The following is a 20748-nucleotide window of genomic DNA, read 5'->3' as shown; positions in this document are numbered from 1 at the left end:
TATGAAAAAATTCCAAGATTTTAGATAACTCTAAATTAGCTCAACCTAATGTTAGAAAATCTATCACACCCTCAAAAACATCTGATAAAATCTTGGTTCCTGTAATAGAAATGTAGTATTGTATTCAGGTTAATGAAAGTGATCATATCATTGAACTCGGCAGTGGAAATATTTCCAGATATATTTATTGTAAATAAAAAATATGAACAATGTGTAGATTATGACACCATTTGTGTAAATAATATCATGTATATGTGTATATGTGCTAGTCTGTATGGAATAGATATGAACAACATTCTACATTTAGGTTTCAACATTCAGTTGCAGAAGTATAACCTTCATAAAATTTTTAAAAATGCTTTCAATCCTTTCTCATGGCCATGCATCTTGGTAGACATTGAACATAGAAGTTGGGCAATATATGAAGAACTTAGGAGGGCTCTAGGTTCTATTTTTTAGAAAGATATTGTGAAAGGAGAAAATATTCAAAGTAGAACGGAAGGATATAAAAGGAGCAGAAGGAGGGTGTGACAGGGGAGGGGACACGTGTTCATATTCTTCAGCTGTAATGAGCAGCCCAAAGCAGAACAAAGACCAGCAACAAAACGCCATAAGAAGACCGTTCTATGTTCAATTCAAGGAAGGTCTACAAAGCTCAGATTATCCTGTTACGGATAAGACTGAGTTTCCTTTCCTTTGTGTCCCCTGACAACTGGGATGATGATGATGTTATAAACAATAATGCATACCATTTATTGAGCGTTTACTAAGTGTTTTTCACTATCTTGTTTAATCCTCTCTACAATGCTATGAAGGGCAGAGAGGTTAAATAACTTGCCCAAGGATTGAGTGTCCACCCACAACCCCACAAAAGAGGGTATGTTGGTCTGTTTGGGCTACTGTAACAAAAGACTATAAATTGAGTTGGGTAGTTATAAACAACAGAAATCTCTTTCTTTCTTTTTATTTTCTTTCTTTACACCTTTGACTTCTTAGGCTCAAGTGAGCCTCCCACCTCAGATTCCCAAAGTGTTTGATTATAGGCATGAGCCACCATGTCGAGCCCAGAAATTTCCTTCTCATAGTTGTAGAGGCTGGGAAGTTAAAGATCAAGATGTTCAGTGTACATTAGTTGAAGGACAAAGAATAATCTATAGCCAGTGTGGTGGCTCACGCCTGTAATCCCAGCACTTTGGGAGGCCAAGGTGGGTGGATTGCTTGAGGTCAGGAGTTCGAGACCAGCCTGGCCAACATGGTGAAACCCTGTCTCTGCTAAAAATACAAAAATTAGCCGGGTATGGTGGTGGGTGTTTGTAATCCCAGCTACTTGGGAGGCTGAGGCAAGAGAATCTCTTGAACCTGGGAGGTGGAGGTTGCAGTGAGCCAAGATTTCACCACTGCACTCCAGCCTGGGCAACAGAGTGAGACACCATCTCCTGCTCCAAAAAAAAAAAAAAGAATAATCTCTAAAAAGGAGTAAGCCATAGTGAAATAAGAAGGGCTCTGGAGTAAAATGCTCTGCTTGTGGCTATAGATCTTGAAATGAGCCCAAGGTATGTGAAACATGTTTCTAGAGCAGCCCTTGTCCAATAGAACATTCTGGAATGATAGAAATGTGCCATGACTGTGATATACAATCGATAGCCACTAGCCACATGTAGGTATCACTCTTTAATCTTGTGAACTTTTTAGCAAAATGAGAGTGCAGCCTATTTGACAATCCACTGTAAGGTTTGATATATGTGGATGTGATGTTCAGTGTACATTAGTTGAAGGAGAAAGAATAATCTCTGAATAGGAGTAAACCATAGTGAAATAAGAAGGACTTTGGAATAAAATGCTTTGCTTGTGGATATAGATCTTGAAACAAGCCCAAAGTACATGAAGCATGTTCCTAGAGCAGTGATTGTCTGATAGAATATTCTGGAATGATAGAAATGTTTCATGACTGTGACATACAATAGATAGCCAGTAGCCACATGTAGGCATCACTCTTTAATCTTGTAAACTTTAGATTAAAAATAAATTTAAAGTGGAGACTACCCTTAATTGTTTTCTGCACTAATGACAGTCCTATCGTCATTGCCATTGGGGAAACAGAAACATGAAACAACACTATTGGCTCCAGTGGCTCCAGAGGCATTTGGGTTAGGTTATATAGTTTAGCTTATATTCTGGAACTTTCAGCAAAAGAGGACGGGCAACAGGGTTCTTCAAGCATAATAAAAGACATTTAAATAATGAAGTTTCAAGGATGTGATCTTCTCCAAAAACCAAGACCTTCTCATTTCTCTCTCTTTAGCCACACACATGCATATACTACACATTTATTGATTCATTGCAAAAAAAAAAATTGCCATTCTGTCAGGTATGGTGGCTCATGCCTGTAGTCCCAGCACTTTGGGAGGCTGAGGTGGGAGGATCGCTTGAGCCCAGGAATTCAAACCAGCCTGGGCAATAGAGTGAGACCCCATCTCTACAGAAAATAAAACAATTAGCTGGGTGTGATGGTGTGTGCCTATAGTCCCAGCTACTCTGGAGGCTGAGGTAGGAGGAATGTTTGAGCCTGGGAGGTTGAGGCTACAGTGAGCTGAGATCATGTCACTGTACTCCAGCCTGGGTGACAGAGTGAAACCCTGTCTCAAAAAAAAAAGTCATCCTTTTTGTCTGTCACTGTCTCTCTCAATGGACAAAGTACTAGAGTAAGTTACCATTTACTGAGCCTATTTGATCGTTTACATGTAACAGCAACACTCATCACATCTGTGAAGTAGGTGCTAGGTATTATTTCCATTTTACAGATTGGGAAACAGAAACTTAGAGAAGTTAGGCAAGTTGGCCAAGGCTGTAAAGTTAGTCAGTGGCAGAGCCAGGATTCATACAGTTGTGCTTAGCTGGAAAGTTTAGGCCCTTTCTACTTGCTCTCCTCCACTCACACCACACCCACATGTGCATATACATGCACGCACACACACACAAATCTTGTATCCTGTTGACTTTGAGTACTGTCATATTCATATTTCTGGACCTAGCTTTGTAAACACAATGCCATGCATGGAATTCAGGATTTTTTTTCCCCATTTTGTTTTTCTCCATGCCCAGTGAGCCAGATGTACAAATAAGTGGGCTTACTTGGTTTGCATTTTTGACATTTGAAAAGAAATTCCATGTTGCTCATGCTCATGAATGTGCCTCAGGCACTTGGGTGTTTCCACTTGGTGGAAGATCTTCTCTCAGACCACATTCTTTTCCCATGGACTTCAGGGACTGTGGCAAAAGCCTGCCACTGGATCTGCCTGGAGCAAGCAGTGACTGTGGGAGTTAGAGGCTTCTGGTCTTTTTTCAGCTCCAGTTGGAAGAGTTCCATAAAATCATGTGATGTTTGGACTAAAAGGGCAAGCTAAAGAATGTCCCTTGCATCTTTCTCTGACCAGCGAAGTCTAAGCAGTGAGCAAGGGAGCCTCTCCAAGCAGCTGTTTCAATCCACTGGATGTGCCAGGACAGTGGAATAAAAGGTGAGTCTCTAAGCCAGGCCCAGTGGGGCTATTAACACTTAGCACTATTTCAGAGCAGCCCGTGAGAGTCAGGATGCACAGGGAAGGATATTGGGAGGCCCTGGAAGGGAACTTCTAGGTCATCTGGTTAAGTTCCCTCCACTAATGGGAGGGAGTAGCAGTGTTGGTGGTCAAGAAGTGAGCTAGGAGAAAAAGGGACATAGCTAGTCTTTCATAGATGGTTTGGTTAACCAGGACTAGATTTCTAGGTGTCTTAACCCTAAGGCCAGGTAAAAGGTCCCAGGACAGAGGACAACCCTAATTGGTGGCACGTGGTCACCGTTCCTGAGTAGCTTTGCTAACTAGATCACTTTTTTTTTTTTTTTTTTTGAGACAGGGTCTCCCTCTATCGCCCAGGCTGGAGTGCAGTGGCGTGACCTTGGCTCACTGCAGCCTCTGCCTTCAAGTGATTCTCCTGCCTCAGCCTCCTGAGTAACTGGGATTACAGGTGCGTACCACCACGCCTGGCTTATTTTTGTATTTTTAGTAGAGAAGAGGTTTCACTATTTTGGCCAGGCTGGTCTTGAACTCCTGACTTCAAGTGATCCACCTGCCTTAGCCACCTAAAGTGTTGGGATTACAGGTATGAGTCACCGTGCCCAGGCAACATCACTTCTTCTAAAGGCCTATTTCTTCAGTCCGGATGCCAAGGAGAGTGAGAGCTGCTGTAGAAGAAAGCAGCTTATTGCTGATAGAGAACATCTCTCAGTTTCCACTTTCTTCCCAGTTTCCTTCTTCATTTCACATTTAGAGCTTCCTATTCGTCTTCTTTTTTTTTTTTTTTTTTTGAGACAGAATCTTGCTCTGTCACCCAGGCTGGAGTGCACTGGTGCAATCTGGGCTCACTGCAACCTTCACCTCCCAAGATCAAGTGATTCTCCTGTCTCAGCTATCCAAGTAGCCAGGACTACAGATGCGTGCCACCATGGCCGGCTAATTTTTTTTTTTTTTTTTTTAAGTAGAGATGGGGTTTCACCATGCTGACCAGGCTGGTCTCAAACTCCTGACCTCAGGCAATCTGCCGGCCTTGGCCTCTCAAAGTGCTGAGATTACAGGTGTCAGCCACCACATTGGGCCAACTTCCTATTTTTCTGAATTAGAGAAAGAACAAAATGGGGTTTTCCCAATTTTTTTTTTCTCTCTCTGTTTCTCTCTCTTATGTTTTGTTTTTGTTTTCGTTTTTTTTTTTTTTTTTTTTTTTTGAGATACAGTCTTGCTCTGTCTCAAAAACTCCCAGGCTGGAGTGCAGTGGCATGATCATGGCTCCCAGCAGCCTCAACCTCCCAGGCTCAAGCAATCCTCCCAAGTAGCCAGGAGTATAGATGCATGCTACTGGGGTTTCACCATGTTGGCCAGGATATCCTCGATCTCCTGACCTTGTGATCCGCCTGCCTGAGCCTCCCAAAGTGCTAGGATTACAGGCGTGAGCCACCATGCCCGGCGGACTCAGCTGAATTTTAAGTATTGAATTGAACTATATGAAATTGTTGATATGCAACCTAAAAAAACTAAAATGCTTTGTTTTGAGATAATTGTAGATTGATATGTAGTTGTAAGGAATAATACCGAAAGACCCATGTACTCTTTTACCCGTTTTCTCCTAATAGTAACATTGTGCAAAACTATAATCTAATATAGTAACCAATAAGTTGATACTGATACAGTAAAGATACACACAGAACAGTTTCATCACCACAGAATCCCTTCCATAGCTACATGCATCCTGCTCCTCCCTGGAAGCTACTATTTTGTCCTCCATTTGTATAATTTTACCATTTAAAAAATTATATAAATGAAAATGTATAGTATTGGGATTAGCTTTTTATCCTTATCATAATTCCTTGGAGATTCACTAAGATTGTTATATGTGTCAATAGTTTGTTACTTTTTATTGCTCACTAGTATTCCATGGTATGCATGTACCACAGCTTGTTTTACCATTGACCCATTAAAAGATGCCTGGGTTGTTTCCAGTTTTAGGCTGTTACAAAGTAAAGCTACTGAACATTCCTTTTATAGGTTTTTGTGGGCTTTCATTTTTTCTGGGATAAATACCCAAGAGCGCAATTGCCGGATTGTATGGTAGTTGTGTGTTTAGTTTTCTAAGAAACTGCTAAACTCTTCCAGGGTGTCTGTACCAGTTTACATTCCTGCCAGTGATGTAGGAGTGATTCAGTTTCTCTGCTACATCCTTATTCTGTTAGGTGTGTAGTGATATCTTATTGTGGTTTTAATTTGTATTTCCCTAATGGTTAATAATGTTGAATTTCTTTTCATATGCTTATTTGTTATCTATATTTCTGCTTCAGGGAAATACGTGTTCATGTCTTTTGCACATTTTAATTTTTTTTTTTTTTTTTTGAGACAGAGTCTCACTATATTGCCTATGTTGGAGTGCAATGGCGTGACCTTGGCTCACTGCAACCTCCACTCCTAGGTTCAAACAGTTCTCCTGCCTCAGCCTCCCAAGTACCTGGGATTACAGGCATGCGCCACCATGCCTGACTAATGTTGTATTTTTAGTAGAGACAGGGTTTCACCATGTTGGTCAGCCTGGTCTTGAACTCCTGACCTCAAGTGATCCACCTGCCTCGGCCTCCCAAAGTACTGAGATTACAAGTGTGAGCCACTGCACCCTCCAGTTTGTTTGTTTTTTAATGCTGAGTTTTGAGAATTCTTTACATATTCTAAATACTCCTTCGTTGGCTATGTGGTTTCAAGTATTTTCCCCAGTTGGTAGTATGTCTTTTCATCTTCTTAACAGGGTCTTTCACAGAGCAAAAATAATCTTGATAAGGTCCAACTTAACAATTTTTCCACTTATTGTGCTTTTGGTAACAAGCCAAAGAACTCTCTGTATAGCTCTGGGTACTAGAAAATTTTCTCCTATTTCTTTCTAAGTTTTATAGTTTTACATTTAAGTCTAGAATCCATTTTGACTTGATTTTTGTATAAGGTATGATGTTTGGGTCCTGGATCTTCTCTCTCCTTTTTTTTCCCTACAGATATCCAATTGCTCCAGCATCATTTGTTGAAAAACACATTTCTTCCACTGAATTGTTTTTGATCCTTTGTCAAAAATTAGTTGGACAGATTTATGTGTGTCTATTCTATTTCTGGGTCTTTAGTCTGTTCCGTTGATGTATGTGTCTATTTTTCTGCCAACATCCCACTGTTTTTGAAACTGTACCTTTATAGTAGGCTTCAAATTTGGGTGGAGTGATTCCTCCCATTTTATTTTATGTACACAAACACTTTTTCTCCCCGCCGCCACCCAATCACTTGAAGGCATGTTAAATGCATCATGGCTCTTTACTCCTAAATGCTTTCATGTGCATTTTCTTTCAATTTTTTTTCATATTTTTCAATTTTTAATAAGAGAGACAAAAGGTTTCACCACATTGCCCAGGCTGGTCTTGAACTCCTGAGCTCAAGCCACCTGTCCACCTCAGCCTCCCAAAGTGCTGGGATTACAGGCGAAGCCACTGTGTGGGGTTTCAGTGTGTATTTTCCTAAAATAGGGGTATTTTCTTACATAATCACAGTGTAGTTATCAATGTCAGCAAGTTTTTTATTGATAAGCATTTTTCTCTCATCTGCTACCTATATTTAATTTTTTTTTGTAAAATTAACTCAGTAATATGCTTTACAGCCTTAACAAACAAAAAACAAAAGACTACAAAACAGGGTCCAGTCTAGAGTCAGGTATTGCATTTAGCTGCAATGTCTCTTCGGTCACCTTTTTTTTTTTTTTTGAGATGGAGTCTTGCTCTGTCTCCCAGGCTGGAGTGCAACGGAGCAATCTTGGCTCACTGCAACCTCCGCCTCCCAGGTTCAAGTGATTCTGCTGCCTCAGCCTCCCAAGTAGCTGGGATTACAGGTGCACGCCACCGTGCCCAGCTAATTTTTGTAATTTTAGTAGAGACAGGGTTTCACCATGTTGGCCAGGCTGGTCTCAAACCTCTGACCTCAGGTGATTCATCTGCCTCGGCCTTCCAAAGTACTGGGATTATAGGCGTGAACCACTGTGCCCAGCCAAGTCACCTCGAATCGAGAACATCTCCATAGCTTTTCTTCTTATTTTACGACATTGATACTTTTGAGGAATACAGCACTTCTCTGACCCTTTTAATAGTGGATTCCTTGTTTTGGGTTTATCTGATGTTTCCCCATGATTAGCTTCACGCTGTTCATGTTTGGCCAGAAGACTCCATAAGTGATGTGTCTTTCTCAGCATATCACATCAGCAGGTATTCGATTTTCACCTGTCTCCACTGGTGATTTTTTTTTTTTTTTTTTTTTTTTTTTTTTTTTTTTACAGAATGTGACTCTGTCAGCCAGGCTGGAGTATAGTGGCACCATCTCGGCTCACTGCAGCCTCTACCTCGCTGGGCACAGGTGATTCTCCCACCTCAGCCTCCTGAGTAGCTGGGACTGCAGGTGTGTTCCACCATGCCTGGCTAATATGTGTGTGTGTGTGTGTGTGTGTGTGTATGCATTTTTGGTAGAGACAGGTTTTTGCTTTGCCGCGAAGGCTGCTCTTGAACTCCTGGGCTCAAGTGATCTGACTGCCTTGGCTGCCCGAAGTGCTGGGATTACAGGTGTGAGCCACCGTGCCCGATCTCCACCAGTGATTTTAATTTTGGTCACCTATAGAAGCTCTTGTCTGATATTGTTTGGGCCTACAAAAATGGCAATTTCATAATTTGACCTAACGTAAAACCTTGATTGAGGTTTTAGATATCTAACCTGTACTCTCTGATGCTCAGCTTCCCCATCTGTTGAGTTTGGAGATTGTTTCTGCCCCCCGAGTATTATTCGGGAGGCTGAGGCAGGAGAATCATTTGAACCCGGGAGGCAGAGGTTGTGGTGAACTGAGATGACGTCATTGCACTCCAGCCTGAGCAGTATGTAAAATCTGCCACATAAAAAGCATTCTATAAATATTAGCTATTATTATTGCAGCCAGGTCGTGTTCAAGGGCGTTGGTTTTGATCTTCCTCTCAGTCTCTCGCAATTCCAAGCAAAATCTCAACAGAGACCAGTGGTGGCATGGGGATGGGTGAGGGAGCTTCAGTTCCGCCATTTCAGTTTCCTCATCTGGAAAATGGGAAACGCCTCCCACACCATGGGGTTGCAATGAGGTTTCATGAAATGTGTGTAAAAGTAGCTGGACATGGAACAGGTTCTCAAAAAATCATGGGTGACTAGTAATCCCTTGTATTAGGAAAACAGGAATATCTGTCAGAATTAAAACCACTTTCTAACGTGATGTTGTTTCATTCTGAGGCGGTAGCACGGTGTGAGTAAACATCGTCAGAGCCTAGGGCTCTGGAATTTCTTTAGCGCTGTGTGATTGTGGGCAGATGCCTTACCCTCTCGGAGCGTGGAGTGTATGGTTTGTAACTGGGAGATAAAATGGGTGAGCGCCCCCCAGGACTTCTGTATTAATTAAGGGTGCTAACTGTGCCTCCCGAGTGAGGGGCGCGGGCCAGCGCTCACCCCCACGCCTCGGGCGCCAGGCGCCGCCGTGTGGGCCGGGCGGGGACGCCTCCCCGGTCCGCGCCAGCCACGGCTCCAGGCCCTAAGCTCCGCCCTCGGCGCGCGTCTCCCGGCAGCGGCCCGGCACCTGGCAGACGCGGCGGCGGCGGCGAGCGGTGGCGCTCGGCTCGGGCGGCGGCGGCGGGGGAGGGCGCGGCGCACCGATGGGCGCCACTGAGAAGGGAGGCCAGAAGAGCCGGAAGCTGTTTTCCTTGCAGCGGCCGTGGAAGGCGACCCGGCGGCTGTGGAGGCCGCGCTCAGCTCGCCAGGCGGGGCAGGGTGAGTGTGGGCGCGGCCGGTCGGGACCTGTTACCCTGAGGCAGGGGCGCCGCGGCGGCGGGGCGGTCCCCGGCGGTCTCTCGGGCCGCGTTCTCGGCCCCGGGAGCCTGGATGCCTAGGCGACCCCCGAACCCGACCCTTGGCCGCGGGGACGGGGACCGCTGGGGAAGCGCACCACTGGGGAAGCGCAGGGTTTTGTCTCGGCACAGTCTCCTTTCCCCTAGCCCCTGCTCGTTGCTTTGGCTCTGGACACAGGGAAGCCACGGTGGCGCGGCGACACAGCCTCATTGAGGTTAGCTTGTCCCCGCCCCTGCACCTGGCCTGGCGCCTGCAATGCAGTGCCCTTTGGGGGAATGAATCCGAACCCGAGGGTCCCTTTAAGGTCCTCCTGCCCTGTACCCACCTCCTTTCTACCTGCCTGCGGTGATCTCGAAGCTCTCGCCGCGATAAACTATTTCCTAGCACACTCAGTCCTGTCCTCGCCAGGGCCTCAACTCACAGCCAATCACTGACTCACTCCATTCATTCATTCCACAATTTTTATCGAGCCCCTCCATCTGCCTTGATCGGAGGAGAACACGATGGGCAAGGGCTTGTGGAACTGCTTCGAGAGAGGAAGACAGACATTACACACGCAAAACAGAGAAAGCCCGGTACACATTGCTATGTGTGCTTGGAGGGAATCAGATAGTCTGCTGAGAGAGGAAAAAAGGCAGGGGGCCCGAGTTTCCTTGGCAGGCGGACTGGGAAGGCCTCTCCGAGGCACTGCAAGTTAGCGGAGACCCGAGGACTGACGAGGAGTTACTCCAGCGTGGAGCCGAGTAATAGAGAATAGCAAGTGAAAAGGTTCCCAGAGTGCCTGAACTGAGCAAGGGGAAAGTGAGGGATGCAGGGCCCGGATGAGGTCTGGGCAGAACATGAGGAGGAGTTCAGATTTTATTCAACATGAGCTGGGAAAAAACACTGAAGTGTGCTAAGCAGGGAAGTGACCTGATCTGCTGGTTCCCGGCTTTTCTCTGTTTGCAGTGTCCATGCCCGCATCTCAGCCTGCCGGATTCCTACCCTCCTGCCAAGACTAGCACAAATGCAGTCTCTTCCCTGAAATCTTTGGGGTTCCTGCCACCTGTAACCCCTCCTTTAGCATTTCGTCACCTGTAGAGCGTTTGTCACTGTTCATCTGGTATTAAAGATTCCACATTCTCATCCATTTCATCTTTGCATCCCCCACCAGGCTAAGTGCAGGGCTTGGTACTGTGTAGATACTGCTTATAAATGTGTCTTGTCTTGTCCCTTTTGTCTGTTTCCATCGTCTGAGGATCCTTCCTCTGAGGGGTTGACATGCCTTATTTCTAAAATGGCCGACCAGATGCAGGGCAGAGCCAGACTGCACCAGGACCCTGCCATCGATATAGTCACCTCACCCACTCCTGGTGTTTTGAGGATTAAATAAATTAATGAATTAAACGAGTTAGTAGTTACAAAGTGTTAGTACCTAGTAAGCATTATAAAAATAAATTTGAAAATGACCAGCAATAATTATCTTTCAAATATTTATTTATTGCATTAAAAACAAGCTTTTCTATTGGTGGTTGTTAGGGAGACTCTGCAGCTTGTCATTGTCATCTTGCCGGCTTCCAAGTATGTGTTCCTACTTTTTTTAAGTCGGTGCACCAATAAAATTCGTTCTGTACTGTCATCAAGAACTATTGCTGAGGCCGGGCGCGGTGGCTCAATCCTGTAATCCCAGCACTTTGGGAGGCGAGGCGGACAGATCACTTAAGGTCAGGAGTTCGAGACCAGCCTGGCCACGGTGGTGAAACCCCGTCTCTACTAAAAATACAAAAATTAGCTGGGTGTGGTGGCGTACACCTGTAGTCCCAGCTACCTGGGAGGCTGAGGCAGGAAAATCGCTTGAACCCAAGAGGCAGAGGCTGCAGTGAGCTGAGATTGCACCACTGCACTCCAGCCTGGGTCACAGAGTGAGATTCTGTCTCAAACAAACAAACAAAAAGAACTATTGCTGAAACTAAATAGGGCGGAAGGCTGACCACTTCTTATCATGAGCTTAAATGAAATCGATGATTGCAACAAGTATCCCTTGAGTGATAATTACATGCATAGTGTTATTCCAGATGTTGTGTGAATGCTTACAAAAGAGGAATAAATGAATATTGCCACTGTAGTAACTTGGGTTAGAATAAGTGTTCTAGTCTTATAATTTTTAGTTTAATTTTTAAAATATTTGTTCTGGGATACACATACAGGATGTTCAGGTTTGTTACATAGGTAAAGGTGTGCCAAGGTGGTTTGCTGCACCTATCAACCCTTCACTTAGGTATTAAGCCCAGCATGCATTAGCTATTCTTCCTGATGCTCTCCCTCCCCTGCCCTCACCACCACGGGCCCCAGTGTGTGTTGGTCCCCTCCCTGTGTCCATGTGTTCTCATTGTTCAGCTCCCACTTATAAGTGAGAACAACTGGTGTTTGGTTTTCTGTTCCTGCATTAGTTTTATAATTTTTAAAACCAGATCTGTAGTGCCTAAAAAACCATCTCTGCTTCTGTGTTCCTGACCTAGCGTTTACTCACAGCTTCCCAGGGCTCATTGCCATCCCACACCTCTCTTTTCTTAGATAGGATCTTGGCTGCTCACTACATTCCTCTACTATCTATCTTCCCCTTTCCTCATAAGCCCTGGGTATAAAGCCATTCTAATATCTAATGTTACATGATACTTGACATCTTAAAGAATAGTTCAACTACAGGCTTTTGTTTAGATCTTGACAATACCCCTGGAAGGAGAGAGGGCAGATGTTATGTATTTCCCCCATTTTATATATAAAGGAAGGTGAAGCAAGAGATACCAAGTGATATGCTGGAGGTCATGTGACTGGTGAGTGGCAGATTCAGGCCTGTCTATACAACATCCTTTCTGCCACATCTCCCTCCATACATGAAAAAACATGTTTCAATAGCTATACTCATAGAAGAGGGAAGTAAAATGAATAAATATTATACAATAAAAGAAATCTATATTTCAATTTTATTTGATTTTTTAAAGTTAACCTGAATTTCTTATGATGATGTTAACATCACTTTGGGCATCTAGAATCATATGCTTTGATGTCAGACAGGCTATTATTTGAATCTGCCACTCATAAATGGCACATTAATAAGCTGTGTGATATTAGACAATGTCCTTAGTCTTCCAAAAATGGAGTTATATATTATCTGAAGAATGAGGATGACAATTCCTATGTCATGTAACTGTGATGATTAAATGCACTTCTGGTACATAGAGGTTCACAAAGGGCTGGTTATTTTTATTAATATTAGGTTTACTATTATATGTATTCATATTAATAAAACAAAACCTAATATTAATATGGTTGAAAATGTAGACTATTCTTAGAAAATAGTCTAGAAAACCTAGAATAGTCTAGAAAACCTAGAAAAGTCTAGAAATTATTAGAAAACCATAATATTAATATGGCTGAAAATCTAGACTACTATTCGTATACTATTGTTAATATAGACTAATAATAGTGTAGAGTTTCATAATAGTCCAGACTGCTGTTAGTCTAGATTAATGCTTAGTCTAGATTGTCAACCATATGATCACACTCAAAATACGGTTAAAAGTTCAGTGCCCTCTAGGAAGCAACCACAGCTGGAGGCTTTTTTGGGGCAGTTAACCCTTCTGCGTCAACCAGAAGGTCCTTCTTTCTGCCACCTTCTTCTTTTTCATCAGGAGGCTGCAGGGGTGAAGGAACATAGCTTCTAAGGATTTCTGTCATCTTTTCATCCTAATACTGTGTCCTGAACATAGCAGACATTCAATAAATATGTCTGGAATGAAAGATTCCTTCCATTTTTATATATTTCCAAAGAGAATGACTCTGAAATTTACACTCTGAACATTTGTCACTAAAAGTTTAGCATAACTATCTAAAGGGACAATTACTGCATCAAACTGTATATATATATTTTTGATTTTGAGAGCTATTGCCAAGTTGACCTTTGTATATTTGTGCGAATTCAGTTTCTGCCAACTGTGTATAAGCTCCCTGATTCCTTACTGAATATGGTCAGACTTTTAAATGCTTGCTAATTTGATGGGTATGAAATGGTATTCCATGTTGTTTTATATTGAATTTTCTTGACGAATAATGAAGCTGAGTATCTTTTCACATGAATATTGGCCATTCTTGTGTGAACCTTTGTGAAAGGCCTATTGATGTCTTTCTCATTTCTTTAACTTGGTGTTTTTTTTTTTTTTTTCTTATCCATTTTAGGAATTCTTTAAATATTCTGGATATGAATTATTTGTTGGTTTAGAGGTCTAAACAACTTTTAAAAATATACTTAATTATGCCAGTAGTTCTAAATGAACAAGCTGTGCTGAATTGAAATTAACCCTCCAAATGCTTCCATCCATTCCAGAAAACCATTTTACTCAAATATCAAAGTTTGTAGGTTACAGAAAAGGGAGCAAATGAGGAAAGCATTTTATGAGCAGTAGACTTCTCTAGCCCTTGAAATTATGGTAGATAACTGGCCTTGAGTTCCTCCCACCAGAAATTCCTTCCTCTAAACCCTGTGGCGGGCGAGGAGCCCTTTCCTGAGCTATGGTATTCTCTGGGAAGACACAGGTTGGAACTAGAGTCATTGTCCATCAGTAGATAGTATTTTCCAGAACAATTTACTTGGAGAAAAGGACAGAATTTCTGTCACGTTGATCAGTGGTTTATTCTCTCACTGCCATTGTCTAGCCATATGTCCCTAAAAACAAGCCACATTGAATGGAGGTCATGATCCCTACCTAGCCTATTCCTAAGGATATTAGAGAGATCAAATGAGACCATAAAAATGAAAGGGCTGTGTAAATACAAGGTTTATTAGCCAGGCTATGGGAAGTAACCAACACTTTGTCAGAGTGGGAAAACCTTACTGACCCACAATCTTTGGGTCTGTGGCTCTGGCTCTCCTCCTACCACCTGTTCTGCATACAGGTGCATGATTGTAGAGAGCCGTGGTTCTCCAAGCTTGGTTTCTAGACCAGCAGCATGAGACCAGCAGCATCAACATCACTCAGGATCTTGTTAGAAATGCAAATTCTAGGCCCCCTCTCAGAGCTACCAAATCACAAACTGAGGGGTGGGAGGATGGGAGGATGGGGAGGGATAGGAGACTGGGACCTGGAAATGTGTTTTAATAAACTCTGCAGTAATTCTGACACGTGCTAAAGGTTGAGAACCACTGACCTAGTAGGATGAGCAAGGGTTTTACAGTCAGCAAATGTGGGTTTAAATCTCAACTCTCCTACTTGCCAACTTGTGACGTGTAAATTACTAGACCGTCTTGGGTTTCCAAACTCTTACCAATAAAAGGAAGACCGAGTGTGGTGTTGCAGGTGAAGCTACTCTCCTTTCCTTCCCATTTCCCTCACAGGACTGTGTGAGAAATAAATGACATGACGATTCTGGACTTTGCTATGTTTAGCTATGTGTCTCCTTTGGCAAGTCTTCTTGCCTCTCTGCCTCGTTTTTCTCATCTAATAAAACGAATGGCAAGAGTTAACGTGTGCATTGCTTTTGTCACATTATGTGCCAGCCACTGTCTTAAAGATTGTGTATGATTTTATTTTATTCTTATAATAATCCTGTTTTACAGCTTTCATTTTACACATAAGAAAAACTGAAGCAGAGAGAGGTTCAGTAACATTTCCAAAGTTATACAACTAGTAAGCTGGGATTCAAACCCTGGAGGTCTGCTCTGAGTCATTGCATTAAAGACAATGCTTGCCAAATAGTAAGTTCTCAACAAATGTATGATGATGATGATAAGAAAATAGCTTGGCATATAGTAGGTACTCCATATAACCCATGCTGCCCTCTTCTCTGTGGCTAGCCCTAATCCTAAACATCTACCCCCTCCCCGCAGTAAGCACATTTTCTTTTTTCTTCTCACCTCTTTTCTGGCCATTTGGGTGCTTTGAGCAAGCCAGACAGAAGCTTGGCTGGGTGCAGGAAGACCGAGTGTGGGGTTGCAGGTAAAGCCACTCTTTGGGAATGAATGACTAAGCAAGCAGAAGCTCTAGACAAGTCATTGAAAGATCATTTCATCTGCCTAATTTGGGACATGTGTTCTAGGTCTCTGCTTATCTATCAACTAATCAAGAATTAAAATGCCTCAAAAATTCCAAGGGCATGTAAAAGCTTTTTTTTTTTTTTAATTTACTTATTTTTTTTTGGTGCCCAGTGTTTCCTCAGAGTAAAATTTGCAGCTGGGAAAGTTTAATCCACAGTATGACAGCAGTGTTTTTTTTCCTTTCATTTTTGTTTTGCTCGGACAATAAAAAGCCTTATTCTCTTTCAATTCAGGATTTCACTCGTTGTTCTTGAAAATTCGCTTCAGTTTAGCTCTCAAGATGGCCTCGCTTGCTGAGCATGAGTCACTGGTTTAGTGACTCAGAGTGGCATCTAACAAGGCAAGGATGTGCAGGGTTGTCAAGGGACTTAGTGGCCAGCGGAGCCTGCCTGAAGCTTTTCCTAAACCCAGTTTTTGAGATAGAGCATCTTGTCCATTAGCGGCTGTTTCTAATCATCCTCAGTACCAGTTTATCTGAAGCTTGGGGTCTGACAGAGATATTGCCTTGTTGTGGAAAGCTCTAGACTCCATCCTGGTCCTTAACTGGGTGTGGCCTTGAGATTTACTGTGTGACATGACAAGACTTCTGAGAGTTCACCCAGCTCTGCTTGGAATAGCCACAGAATCAGGAGGCCTGTGCTTCTGGAAATACTGCATCAGGAGGGAAAATAAAGGCTCTTTATATTTGATGAGGCCTTCAAACCTCTTTCAACTTAAGGAGAAAAAAGATCAATTAAAGTTGGATAGAGAAACAGACACATGTGATGAAGCAAATATACCCAAATGTACTTGGATATGGGGCCACTGAATAATTCTTTCAACTTTTTGGTGTGTTTGAAACTTTTCAAAATACAATGTTAGGTACAATGCAAATACCCCTAGAAATGACTACACTTTTGAAAACATTATTACTTCCTTTTGCAATATAAATGGGTGTCTTCCTTCCCTTCTTCTACTTCCTTTCTACTCCTAGCATTGGTCTTTTTAAAATTTTGGTTTGGGGAGCCTTCTTTATTAAAAAGGGCCTGGAATAGTTAGAAAGAATGAATAAGACCTAGTATTTGATAGCACAACAAGGTGACTACAGTCAATAATGATTTAATTGTACATGTTAAAATAACTGAAAGAGTATAATTGGATTGTTTGTAACACAAAGGATAAATGCTTGAGGGGATGGATACTCCATATTCCATGATGTGATTATTACACGTGGCATGCCTGTATCAAAATTTCTCATGTACCTCATAAATATATATACCTACTATGTACCCACAAAAATTAAAAATAAAAAAAATTTTAAAAAGGGCCTGGAGTGAGGGTGGTTGGTGATTGGTTATTCCTTTATTCCTTTATGCCAACGACTTCATATTCTTCTTCATATGTAATTCTCACAATAATCCTACAAACTAGTTATTATTTTTCATATTTTATGAGGAAACTGAAGCTTAGGGGAGTAAACTTGACCCAGTTACAAGGTAATACTACTCATCTTACAGCATTTATGGAGCCCTTATGTGTCAGGCTTTGTGCTATGAACCTTAAACGTATTAACTTGTTTGAGCCTCACCCAGCTGTGGAAGATGGGTACCATTATCGCCTCCATCCTGCAGAAAATGGAAACTTAAGAGAGGTGCAGCAGCTTGTCTCAGCTTATATTCCAGGGGCTGGTACATGGCAGGGCCCATGTTTGAATCCATTCTCTTACGCTTTATTTTATTTATTTTTTGAGACACAGTCTGGTCTGTCACCCAGGGTCTTTCTTGCTCTGTTGCCCATGGCTCATTGCAGCCTTGACCTCCCAGACTCAAGCATCCTCCCATCTCAGCCTCCCAAGTAGCTGGACCACAGGCTCATGCCATCATGCCCAGCAAACTAAAAAATTTTTTTCGTAGAGACAGGGTCTCACTATGTTGCCCAGGCTGGTTTTGAACTCCTGACCTCAAGCAATCCTACCACCTTGGCCTCCTAAAGTGCTGGGATTACAGGCATCAGCCACCTCTCCCAGTCCTCTTTTGCTTTGGAGCTTTTGCCCTACTATTCAAACCCACGCCTTGGAGTTTTTTTGCCTACTTTGGTAAACTGGCATATCTAGTGGAAGCCTCTTGACCTGAGACCACAGGCTCCTGAGGACAGAGAATGTTTTGTTCAGCACTGTGTCATTCCTAGTGTTCACAGCAGTGCTGGTACCATGAATATTATTGAATAAAAGAGTGCATGAATGATGGCTTCTCACCATCTACTCCCTCACCTTCTCAGTCCCCCAAAGTGCTCCTCTTGGGCACATTTTGGCTATCCTGGACTTGGTCCTTGGAGATAAAGATGTCAGTTTCTCTGATGTGGTTTAGCCAATGTCTCATTTGGTGGCTGGTAAGGAGTTGTAATGAAGGCAGATTTTCCTTATTGGTCTTAAGTTGTCAAAGACAGCAGAAAGATATTATCCACTGCCAAGGAAAGATGGAACCAAAAACAAATACTTAAAGTTCCCAAAGCTTTCAGGGAGTCTTCCAGTTGTGGCAACGAGAAGTCAACTCAAGGCCCCCTAATAGCCATGAAAGCTCTCACATTATAGCTATATTTGACTCTCGGGTTGCAGTAATGAACAGGTGAACACTGACAATTAGTCCTCTTAAATGTGCCCAAGCAGTTGGTAATTATACCCTACATTTATTTAGTGTTTTGTTTACAAAATTCTGTTCTCCCTTTAATGATATGAACAACCCAGTACATATATAGGACAGCTATGATTATTCCCACTTTACAGATGAGAAAACTCATGCCAGAGAGGTTCTGTCACTTGCCCTACACTACTCAGTTAATAAAAGGTAGAGATGGTAGAGATAGGTCTTCAACCCTTTTAATGCCTAGTCCCGCAAATTTTTAATATCAATATTGCATTTAACTCAGTAATTTCTGAGGACGAGAGTAACAGGAAGATGTATTCCTTTCTGTTGCTCTTCTTCCAATTTCGTTATGTATTTGAGTCAGTTAGTCTTTCTGGCTACCAGTTTACCAATCTGTATCATGGGGAATAAACACCATCCATCAGTGAGTATGCATGAAGCAGAGGAGATTGGGAGGGTTCAGAATTAAAGAACAGTTTCTGAGTGAAGCCGTTTGGAAGAGACTGTGATGACTCTTACCCATTTTCCATAAAACAAGTAAAATGGCACCTCCCTTGGCCACCCTACCTAAAATGGCACCCCTGTTACTTCATTACCATGTTTCATTTTTCTTCACAACATTTATTGCCATTTATTATATGTCTACATTACCTGTTTGAATCCTTGCACCAGAGTGCAATAGCCAAGAAGGCAGGGACCTGAAACCCTAACAGGTGGAATAGTGCCTGGCACAAATAACCATGTGTTGAATAAATGATTGAAGGAATGAATGAATGAATCTGAGCTGTGAAATGATTTAGAGTAAGTGAACTGAATGACTGAAAGATTTACTTGAATCCTCCTTACTCTCCAACAGAGGGGTCTTATGGTTTGGTATCCTCATGCCTATTCCTAGTCTGCCACTCAGTGGCTTACAACCAGTCACTAAAGCCTCCTTGAGTATCAACTTAGGCCTGGGTGAAATGGGTTCAATAACTTGTGTCCATGCAGCAGACACAGGCCATTATATTGCACTGTATGCCTTTGTACTATAACGCCTGTGAGCAGCTTGAGGACCGAGGGCTGGTCCTGTGCATTGTTGTATCCCCAGTACTTAGCATACAGCCTGGTCCACAGAGAGGTAAAATAAATGTTGAATGAATGAATGAAAGTACAGGGCTCTTAATCCTCCTCCAAAGCTGACTTATCATCTGAAAATAAACCTGGTGCATGACACAGACATTCCCCTTTCAATTCAGAGATGAGGAGGCGCTAAACAGTTGGTTCCCTATCCTGAGGGAAGGAAAGGCAAACCTCGGCTCCAGATCCGGTTCCATGCCATGTTTTGGAATTTGTGTTTACGTCTGCCTTCATCCCCATCCTTTCCGCTCCAGTATAAGCAAAATTATAACCCCGCACACCGACTTGCATGCAATTATCATAGCCCGAGTGCTCCTCCGTTGAGAGACTTCGCCCCCGAGACCGCTGACTGTGAATGACAAATCAAAAGTCAGGGTTGCAGAATCAGACGGACTTTCCTGCTCATTTGCAGCAGAGGGAGGAAGCAGAGAATGAAAGATTCTGAAAATAAAGGTAAGGGGCGGACTGCAGAAGGATGGCTAAGAGAGGGCTAAAGGCTAAAAGATCCTAGGGATGCGATGTCACTCCACAGACATATTTAGTTTGTATTAATGACTAGTTTAAAATTACCGTGCCTATATTAACATTCTAGTTATATAATAAATATGATGACTTTAAAAAATGACTAGCTTCTAGTTTCCAAATATTGTGTCATTCAGCTTTCCATTTTTGTAGTACTAAATATAACTCTATTTTTGCATTCTTCATTTAATCTTGGCTGAGTAACACAGCTTTCACAGATTTCCTTAGACTAGCTCCCAGATTTTTGATAATTTTATTTTGGGGGTGTTCACAATAGTTAATAATGAATATACAGGTTTTCAATACATTATTAGAATTGGAATATCTGAAATACTTGGGACTTAAAACAGTTTGGGTTCTCAAGGTAAACGCTGACGGAGAATCCTTTAATGAACATTAATCTTTTTAGGAGCGCTCCATGGGGAGCCGTCGCTGACCTTCAGAACTGTTTATCTTGCAGAGAAATGTTGGGATGTAAACTACCCCCACTCCATCAGCCTCCACTCCTTACCTCCCCCTCACCTCCCAACACTCTAATTCTGTTGGGGGGGGGATGGGGGAAGAGAGAAACCGATTTAAATAAAAACTCAAAAAAGGAAAAGGCTCACTGAAAAATGAGCCAACCAAATTTTAAGTTCAACAACAAGCATTCTGGAGGATTCTGGGGTTTTAAATTCGGAGGCTCCTTAAATGTTCTGCCGCATTTGGGGGAGGAGCAATGGACCCTTAGGTCTCCGGAGGCTACACGTGTTCCCCGATCCCGTTTCCGGGGGGAGCCCTTCCTTCCTATCGAGCTGGTCGTGCTCCTGGCCCGCGTGCCCAGGAAGGGCGCAGAGGGGCCGCGCGCCCGGGGGAGAGCGCTCGCGCTGTCGCCCGGGCGGAGGACGCTGTCTCCGCGCGGCGGTGCCGGGCCGCTGCTTCCGGAACGCTAATTTTAGGGTTCGCCGGCCCCCCTTTCTTTTCA

The 20748-nt window shown here is 42.9% G+C and overlaps 1 protein-coding gene across 4 annotated transcripts in view; it reads left to right on the top strand.

The window, feature by feature from the left end:
* Positions 1–9226: 9226 nt before the first annotated feature.
* The window catches only part of LOC105498457 (DnaJ heat shock protein family (Hsp40) member C6), a 155582-nt gene continuing 144060 nt past the window's right edge, over positions 9227–20748 (top strand). The window contains exon 1 of one of the 4 annotated variants that reach the window (XM_024798183.2): positions 9227–9374. In XM_024798183.2, the coding sequence (XP_024653951.2) occupies positions 9260–9374 (115 nt within the window). In that variant the 5' untranslated portion in view covers positions 9227–9259. Of the gene's footprint in view, positions 9375–19451; positions 19716–20748 lie in introns of those variants that run through there. The other 3 variants (XM_024798185.2, XM_024798184.2, XM_011770601.3) reach the window with 3 other exon arrangements.

This window comes from Macaca nemestrina, chromosome 1, assembly GCF_043159975.1.
Source record: "Macaca nemestrina isolate mMacNem1 chromosome 1, mMacNem.hap1, whole genome shotgun sequence".
NCBI lineage: Eukaryota > Metazoa > Chordata > Mammalia > Primates > Cercopithecidae > Macaca > Macaca nemestrina.
This window is presented reverse-complemented; position numbering and strand designations above follow the sequence as displayed.